The 9,760-nt window shown below is 45.8% G+C and overlaps 1 protein-coding gene across 2 annotated transcripts; it reads left to right on the top strand.

Moving 5' to 3' along the window:
• The first annotated feature begins 328 nt into the window (after nucleotides 1–328).
• LOC140418452 (uncharacterized) lies at nucleotides 329–4,816 on the top strand. Of its 2 annotated transcripts, none has more exons than XM_072501926.1 (2): nucleotides 329–436; nucleotides 1,064–4,816. In XM_072501926.1, the coding sequence occupies exon 2, from the start codon at nucleotides 1,504–1,506 to the stop codon at nucleotides 2,476–2,478; it is 975 nt and encodes a 324-aa protein (XP_072358027.1). In that variant the 5' UTR covers nucleotides 329–436; nucleotides 1,064–1,503; the 3' UTR covers nucleotides 2,479–4,816. The 2 variants fall into 2 exon arrangements, with proteins under 2 accessions (XP_072358027.1, XP_072358028.1); XM_072501927.1 differs by having other exon boundaries at nucleotides 348–709.
• The last annotated feature ends 4,944 nt before the right edge of the window (nucleotides 4,817–9,760 follow it).

The following is a 9,760-nucleotide window of genomic DNA, read 5'->3' as shown; positions in this document are numbered from 1 at the left end:
GAAGTACTTCACTCAGCCACCCCACATTTTGAGTTTACATTTGACTGGAGCTATTGGATTCTGCTGTCGTGTTGGAAAACTTTAGGGCATTTGAAATTCTCCACCAATTCCTACTCCATCTTTCTGATGGATAATGAAGGGTCTGTGCACATTGCCCCCCAATATCCACATCACAGCAAAAAAGATCACGAGTCACTAATTAGGATTTTCGATGGGGCTGTATTTACCCAGCATTCCCGCGGTAATGAATGTCCCCCATTCACATCAGAGGAATATGCTGCGCAGGTGCAGTAGTGACCAGTATGGGAGCATGCGCAGAGCGAGTAATGGGATGAGGAGAGTCGCTCATTTGTCGTCTCTGCAGCATAGGAAGGATGCGGAAACTCTGACGGAACGATGGAGCCGGATCTGGAGAGGGAGGGTTTCTAAACACCTGGTGAGGGCCTCAAATCCAGAATCAGACTCTGCAAGTCCCGCGATTCCAGCTCCGGGTCTTTATTTCCCCCAGACCGGGACAACACGTTTTAAAATCAATGCCCCGCTCTCGGGCTGCACCGGATATTCGCCGCCCAGAGGAGTCTTTGGGCCATATATTTATATTCAGTGAGAGGTCGCAGTCTCCGTCTCGTTACCTGAAGGAACTGCTTCGCCATTTGGTTTGCACTACAACCCCACACTCCCAATCACTGCCCAGTGTGGAGGGGGCTGGGTAAGTCAGAGGATCTGCTCCTGGGCCTGGTTAAAGCAGCAGCCTGTGGGGCGGCAGGGGGTAACTCCGGCTGTCGGCCCCTCTTCTGTGGTCTTGTCGGTCCCCGGGTTGTCCTGGAGAGGGAGCGTGCGGTGTCTACCGGAACACTTGAGACCTTCCACACTGGCGGCCACCTCGGGGTGCAGAATGTCCCATAGACACTGGAAACAACATTCTGGTATAGTTGAGAAAGAGGTTTGATTGGACCACAAGTTTGGGGAAACAAGAGAAAAAACCCATAGAAACTGGAATTGTCTGTTCTGAATTTAATCCTGTACTAATGGTAACACTGACACTGTCAATGTCTTTTACAAGGTACAAGAGGACGTTGATTTGCAGATGGGGAACTCAGACCAAACATCACATCAAGATCTGACAGAGTCACTTAATTCATCAGGACCTGAATATCATCGGTCCTTGAATGTGGAAGGAGAAATGTTTGTTGGTTCTGTCAGTGGGAACAAATTTCAAACATCAGTGTGACTGGAAAAGCACCGAGACCCACACCCGAGTGAGAGTGTTCCAGTGAACTGACTGTGGAAACATCAGTGTGACTGGAAAAGCACTGAGACCCACACAACACACACCCGAGTGAGAGTGTTCCAGTGAACTGACTGTGGAAAGACTTTAACCAGTTACACAGCCTGAAAAAACAGCACATCATTCATAACGGGGAGAAACTGTACACGTGTTCGGTGTGTGGACGAGGTTTCCATTGATCATCCAGTCTGGAGAGACACCAGGACTCAGACACAATGGAGAAACCGTGGAAATGTGGGGACTGTGGGAAGGGATTCAATTACCCATCCCTGCTGGAAATGCATCGACGCAGTCACACTGGAGAGAGGCCATTCACCTGCTCTGTGTGTGGTAAGGGATTCATTCAGTCATCCCACCTGCTGACACATCAGCAAGTTCACATTGGTGAGAGGCTGTTTAACCAGTCAGACTGTGATAAGAACTCTAAAAGCTCCGAGGACCTGGTCAAGCACCAGGTTGTTCGCACTGAGAGACAGTTCAGTTGCTCTCACTGTGGGAAGCTATTCAAACGATCACAGAATCTCATTGAACACGAACGCACTCACACTGGGGAGAGACCATTCACCTGCTCTGTGTGTGGGAAAGGATTCACACGATCATCCCACCTCTCTACTCACAGACTGGTTCACAGTGATAACAGACCTTTCAAATGTACTGAATGCGAGAAGAGTTATAAAACCACAAGTGATCTGCTGATACACCAGCGGGTTCACAACGAGGAGAGGCCGTTCAGATGTACAGTGTGTGGGAAGGGATTTACTCAGTTATCTGGCCTCCAGAAACACCAGCGAGTTCACACTGGGGAGAGGTCATTCACCTGCTCCTTATGTGGAAAGGGATTCATTTATTTAACCAGCCTCCGATCACACCAACTTGTTCACTCAGATAAGAAACCTTTCAAATGTTCTGAATGTGAGAAGAGCTTTAAAACCACAAGTGTTCTGCTGAGACATCAGCGGGTTCACACTGGGGAGAGGCCGTTCACCTGCTCTGACTGTGGGAAGGGATTCACTCGCTCATCCCATCTGCTGACACATCAGCACACGCACACCGGGGAGAGACCGTTCACCTTCTCTGAGTATGAGAAGGGATTTACTCGGACAGCTCATCTGACACAGCAACAGGTTGATAAATGTCTGCAGGGTTTGGATTCTGCTGTTATTGCTGCTGTTAATCACATCCAGCACTGAACCATGTTCATTCTGACTGTTGGAGTTTGTTTTTGCTGATGTTAATAATCCCTATAACTGGACTGGAGTTTAATCTTCTGAATATATGTCAAGTGAACTAATATTGTTTCAGACACACTATTGAAACCTTCATTTCACCAGGATAAGAAGAGATTAATTGGTGTCCTGTTACTGGCTGCTGCATTTTTGTGACCTTTCCTCCTTTCTAACTCGGGATTATTTCAGTTCTCACACCTTCAGTTACTCTCACAGCCAAGGCCCAGCTCCCCATCACTTCCAATGTGTCTGAGTGAGCTTTGGCATCCAGGGGAGGTATTGGTAACAAACCCAGGATCACTAAACACAAAACCCAGTCATTTGTACTGGGGATCTGGTCAAGCACCAGGTTGTTCGGACTGAGGGGCAGTTAAGTTGTTCTCACTGTGGGAAGCTGTTTAAACGATCACAGAATCTCATTGAACATGAACGTAGTCACACTGGGATGAGTCACATGAAGGTGGTCAGTACAAATGATACAAGGACATCCAAAAAAAGGATCCTTACAAACTTCTGCTCTGCGGACCACCTAGAATCATATCATATCTCTGGGAAAAGACTGCAGTCGACCAGCCTGTATGGAGGCAGCACTGAAATTAGTTCAGCTTATTTCAATTTGTGCTGATGTGCTTGTCTCCCAATCACTGAGGACAGTGATGTTTGTGGAGCCTCCTCCTCCTGTGATTTGTTTAATTATTCACCACCACGGAGATGTAGCAGGACTGCAGCTTTGATCTGAACCGCTGTGTGTGAGATCGCTTAACCCTGCTGAGAGCATGCTGCTTCTGCTGTTTAACACGTTTATAGTCTCCTGTTATAGGGTCACCAGATTGGAATCTGTTTCAGGGAAACCTGGTGCTGCTCCTGACATGTTCCCTCCACTCCATGTTGAACCAGGGTTGGTCCCTTGGCTTGATGGTAATGGTAGAGTGAGGGATATGCTGGCGTATGAGCTTACAGATTGTGTTTAAGTATTGTGCTGCTGGTGGCTCACAGCACCTCATGAATGCCCAGTTTCGATCTAGATCTGTCCTGAATCTATCCCGTTTAGCACAGTGATAGACAGGACAATGGAGGCTATATTTTATATTCCAGCCCCCTTACAGAAAAGCCTTCCTAATTACTTGCCGTTCCTGCATGTTACCTTTCTGGGATTATTTTAGGACACCCAGTCCACTCTGTCCAGCAGCATTCTGCACTCTCTCCATTTAAATAATGTTCTGGTTTTTCTATTGCTGTCAAATGGGCATCCTCACATTTTCCCACATTTACTCCATTTGCTAAAGTTAATGTCCACTCACTTGAACATATCTGACCCTTTTCAGACTCTTTGTATCCTCCTTAAACAACTTGCCTTCCTACCTATCCCTGAATCAACAAGTTTGGCAGAAACACAATTGGTTCTTTCATTCACATCATTGATATAGGTTGGAAATAGTTGAGGCCCCGGCACTGATCCCTGCAACACTCCATTAGGTACAGTTTGCTAACCTGAAAATAGACAAGGATGCGCAGTGGTCCCAATATAATCATGGACAGATGAATCAGCGACCGGTAGGTTGGTGAGGATGAGGTCGAGTGTGTTTATCCTTCTTGGTTCCCTCACTACCTGCCGCATGCCCAGTCCAGCAGCGAGAGCTCCTTCAGGACTCAGACAGCTCAGTGGTGGTACCAAGCGAGTCTTGGTGATGGGCATTCCCCCACCCACAGCACCTTGAATGCCCACCCCATCCCTCCCCCCACCTCCTCCGTGCTTATTCCAAGTAATGTTCAACCTGGAGGAGTATTGATTCGGTGGCTGAAGGAGGGCAGTAATCGGCATGAGATTTCCTTGCCCATGTTTGACCCGACACCATGAGATTTCATGGGGCTCAGCATCAATGTTGAGGACACCCTGACGAATGTGATATAAAATAGTTACTTTAGAGATATTAGTCAATGTAATGTAGAGGTAGGCCAGTCTAATTCTGGTGAGTTCACAGACAAAGGATTTCAGACCGCATGGCAAAGCAAAGGAAGAGGTGTGTCCACCAAAGGAGGAGAAAAGGATGCTGGGTAATAGGGGCCAGAGGAAGGGATTGGAAGTGAACCAATCAGAATGTCTGACCAGGTCAGGAGGGGTATAGGATGACCTATGGGAATCGTGTATGTGTAACTTGATACCATTTGAATTGATTTGCAGAGATCCCTTTGTCTCTTTGTTCATTCGCTTTCCGGGGTGTAGGAGACTGGATGTGTCTTATGCCTCTGAGATGAATCAGGCTTGCAAGCCAAATAAAATAACTAATGCTATACCTGCAAATCCATCTCGACTTTTATTGAGGCCAGACTGACGGGTAAAGAAATTTGGGATTTGTCATTTGGTGCCGAAAACCCGGGATTTCTCAAGACGGTTCTGACCAACTGCGAAATCAGAATTAGACTGATTATGAACAGGGAGAGTGGGAAGAAGGGGCCCACAATGTATAGCTGGAAAATCACCGCGCATTGCTTTTTCCCCTCTTCTTATCGTCTGATTAGTCTGGCCACTCGCGGTTGGTCCGGAAAGATTGTCTCGACGAAATCAAAGGTCAGTCTGGGGATTAGCAAATTAAACTGATGGGATATCATAATTGATAGTTCAGTTTTGGGTTAATTGTGTTGTTGACGACTGATGTGATTTCAGCAGATGAGGGGTCAGTTAAATAAGTGTTTTTAAATCTGAAGATGGTTCAATTCCATGTGTGAGTTCTGATTCGGCTTGGGTTAGGTTATGGGTTGATGTGACATCTAAAACAGATGGTTCAACTCCATGTGTGAGTGTTTTAAATCTATAGTTGATTAAGCTAAAATTGTACCCTTGGACTGTGGTGGCGAAGGGCGCAGTTCTGAGGACTAGTTGAGATTGTGGGGAATGCTGCATATTGGTTGAAGCAGAAGTCTCTCAAAGGGTTGCAGAAGTCTCTCAAAGGGTTAACAGCAGCAGCCAAAGTTAAAGACGACAGACAGTGCTCCTCACTCAGGCCTTGAGATAACAGCAGCAGCCTGTAGTGTAATCGGATACCTTTCCTTTGAGTCAGTGAACTCCAGCAAAGTTACGTTTTGAATTAATTAAAGGAAACCAGTGGGTTTCTCCACCTCTTTGATAAAAGTTATTATTTTCGAAAGCAATTGATTGAAATTGCCAGAATCTTAAGTTTTACTTACTTGAAATAATGTTTATCTCATTTTATTTGTGAATTAATAGAAACTTAAAGAAGATCACTGACACCATTTTAAAAAGTGTAAATCTGGAGATGACAGTTGACTTTGCCAACATTTTTGAGAATGTAAGAAAAATTTGTTAAAAGAAAAATTGTTAAGATAAAGAATTAATTAAGTTGTAAATGTTATACAAGTTTGTGTTAAGCAAATCGTAAATTTAGTTTTGAGTTGAGAACAGAGCTAAGCTTGCGAGTTGCAGTAATTCAATTTGAATTTTCAAACATTTTTAAGTTTTAAAAGAACACTGTTAGAACCTTTTCAATCGTTTTGCCAAGGGAAAAAAAAATTGCCAATGGTTATAAATAAGCAAATAAAAAAAAATATATATAATTTTTAAAAAAGAAAGAGCCAAAGTATGAAAGCTAAAGAATTAATTGGATTATGGAGACAATATTGTCAAGAGGAAAGAGATAAGATCATGTTATCCAGTTGGCAGGACAATGCCCTTAAAATGGGAATTCCAATTAGTGAACAGGGTAACAAAAAAAACATTACAGGTCTTGAAAAAGGAATGTGCATTCAAAAAACGCGCAAGTAGAGACAGGAAAGGCTCGGGTCAAACAAAAGATGAGCTACGTAGTTCAATGGCTGGCCTTGAATTGACAGAAAATGATCAATTCAATAATTTAAAAATGTCACTAAAAGTTCCGACTGCACCTGTAGCATTGTCTGCACTAATTCCAGAAACACCAGAGTATAATAATTTATATCCAGTCACTGCTCCCCAGATTCCAATCATGCCAGTAACTCCAGCCCTTTTGGTTGATAGTTAGGGTCCCGATTTACCATCTTCACGATCAGTAGAGAAAGAGGAGCTCTGTTCCGCAAGCCCAGTTAGCTCTAGGACCAGATCTCGGACAGCGAGAGAAGGGCTTGATCCTAACCAGAAACAATTAAGCATACCACCTAAATCCCTCCAGACCAAGGGGAAACCGCAAATTTCGAGAACAAAGGGAGCTGCAACAGATGATTTTGAAGAGAAAGGACTCCCTCTAGTGACAGGGAGGGATGTCGAAGTCTTGGAAGAACCAGAGGAAATAGTTAGAGTGCCCCCTGGTGAGATTCGGAGACAATTGCCGATTAGGAAGATACCAAACCCGGGCGCGGTGACTGCCGGGGCGCAACCCACGATAGACGTTTACCTCCTATGGACACCCAGTGAGATTATGGCTACAATCCCAGATAGAAAAAAATCTCCTGCTGCTTTCGTGGATTCCTTGAGAACTACCATCTCAATTTATCACACTGATTCTAGGGACCTCTGGGCCCTAGTCCAGCAGGTTTTAACCCCAGCAGAGTACCGCAATTATCTTAATCACTTGAATTATGCTAGCCACGCCGCACTTCAGCAAGCCCATGCGTTAGACGACGATAGACGGACACAGATCCTGAATGCGTTGAATAGCACATTTCAAAAGCCCATAAATATTTCTGCTATCTTAGACCTAAAACCTAAGAAGACTGAAGAGCCAGAGGAATTTCTGGAGCATTTTAATGAAACCTACCGTGGGCAGTCAGGCGATTTGCCATATCAAAATGGTCAGAATTCCCCTCAATATTGTGCTATGTTAATGCATTGCCTACCACCTTCTGTGGCTACTGCTGTGAAATGTAATAACATGAATTGGACAGAGAACGACCCTTCCCAGATGGCAAGGGCAGTTAGATTTTATTGGAAGGAGGGTGTAGGCCAAGAAGGAGGCTCAGTTACAAAGGTTAAGACTGAGTATGTAATGAAAAAGGATGATCTGCGACCCCAACAAGCGGCAGAAATGGTAGTTTACCAGCAGGAGCCCCAATATTGTGACTTTGGGTGGGTGGATCAGCGAGGGGGAGGATATCAAACCCACCCAAAGGGACCCTCAGCTCCTTTTTATGGCCCACCGTATGCATCAACAGCTTTACAACCGCCGCCCCCTCTGAGGGGCCATTGGTCTACTGGGAGACGAGGACGGGGCAGATATAGAGGGAGCAATGCATGTTTTAATTGCGGCCGTGCAGATCACTGGCAACAGGAATGCCCCTTTAAAAGACAGGCAGCAGAAGGAGATTATCCGACCCAAAGGAGGGGGTACCCACCAAGGGGAGGACAGACGAGATACACTGACTTCTCCCAGGCAAACCCTTTCCCAACACAGGATTGACTAGCTAATTTAGTCATAAGGACTCTCCAATCGGACAGGGAACCTATTATCTCTCTGCAGATAGGAGATCAACATCACTCATTTGTAATCGACACTGGAGCAGCCATGTCTTCTGTGCAATCAGAACTTCGACTACCACTATCCGACCACACGCAGCAATTGTCGGGGTTCCAAGGACAGGTGTGTGAGTATCCTATTTCTGAACCTGTGACAGTCACTTACGAGAATAAGTCTGCAGATCATCAGTTTGTAGTGACTACTGGATTGGACTGTAACTTGTTGGCTCGAGATTTACTGTGTATCTTCCAGCTACAGCTAGAGTGCGGAGACGAGGGGGTAACGGTTAAATCATGGAGGATGAGACAACAGTGCTATATTTCTATCAGCCCCCAGTGGTGGACATTAGACATTGAACATTCACTGCATCACGTTACCCTGGCCTATGACAGAACCGGACAAAACAGGGAGTTGGAGGACAAATATCGGCCATTAATTGGGACCGAATGGCCAGTCAAGGTTACAGCCACAGTCACGGGAAAAGAAGGTACAGCCGATTTTGTTACAATACCACCAGATTTATGGCCACAGTCAGCGTCGGTAAGCCCTCATATTACACGTCAGGTCCACGACCAGTACCATGCCAGGGATATGGGGCGAATGGTCAGGAGGGCAGTGGATCATTCGGATCCAACAGAGTACGCACTTCAAGTCATGCCGGACGGCACTGCCATAAAATATTTTGAGGTCCCTGAAACAATTAACACTCGACTGCAGCATCACTGGGGACATGATGTTTTGGAATATGTCAATCATCAGGTCTGGGCGGAATACCCATCACAAGTGGGAAAGACAAATGTTACACCTATTAAGGTAACGATTAAGGATCATGTAAAGCTACCTTCCATTCGGCAATACCCCCTGAAATCCCAAGCTGCTCCGTCTATAGACAAATTAATTCAAGAGCTGTTGCAACTGGGTATTTTGGTCCCTTGCCAATCAGAATGTAACACCCCTATACTTGCTGTGCCTAAACCAGCCAAACCAGACCAGTACTGATTAGTACAGGATTTACGTTCAATCAATGCCATTGTACAGCCGTTACATGCTCTCGTCCCTAGCCAATATTTGTTTGCCTTCACTTACAATGGACAGCAGTATACCTGGACCCGACTGCCACAGGGGTTCGTCAACTCACCTGCACTCTTCTCCAGATGTCTGCAGACCCAATTCCAGGCCTTGACATTGGAGCATGGTTCCACTCTAGTGCAGTACGTAGATGACATATTGGTAGCAAGTCCTGACGAGCCCAGTAATAGGGATGATGTGATCCAATTATTAAACCACCTATCCTCGTTGGGTTATGTTGTCTCACAAGCAAAGGTCTTGGTGGCTCAGAGAAAGGTTAAGTTCTTAGGAGTTTTACTTACAGCCACAGAAAGAAGTCTCAAACCCAGTAGGATTGAACCAATATGCCAATTCCCCGCCCCTACAATAGCCAAGGAGGTTCGTCATTGGCTGGGTATGGTGAATTATTGTCGACAGTGGATATCAAACATCGCTGTCTATACAAAGCTGCTGACGCCTTACACTAGTGAAGGGGGGAACTTTACTCTCACCACCGAGGCACTCGAGGCCTTCCATTGCCTGAAGCAGGCCTTGTTACAAGCACCGACCCTTGGGAGGCCCTTGTACGACCGACCATTCCAGATACACTGTACTGTTCTGGAAGGATGTTCAACAGCGGTACTCACCCAGCAACATGGGGACAAGCACCGGCCGGTAGCATATTACTCTTCCAAACTCGACCCAGTGGCGTTGGGCCACCCTGTTTGCACCCAGATCTTGGCAGCGATATACAA

The sequence above is a fragment of the Scyliorhinus torazame genome, chromosome 5 (genome assembly GCF_047496885.1).
Source record: "Scyliorhinus torazame isolate Kashiwa2021f chromosome 5, sScyTor2.1, whole genome shotgun sequence".
NCBI lineage: Eukaryota > Metazoa > Chordata > Chondrichthyes > Carcharhiniformes > Scyliorhinidae > Scyliorhinus > Scyliorhinus torazame.
Note: the sequence above shows the minus strand (reverse complement) of the source record. Positions and strands in the feature narration are given on the sequence as shown.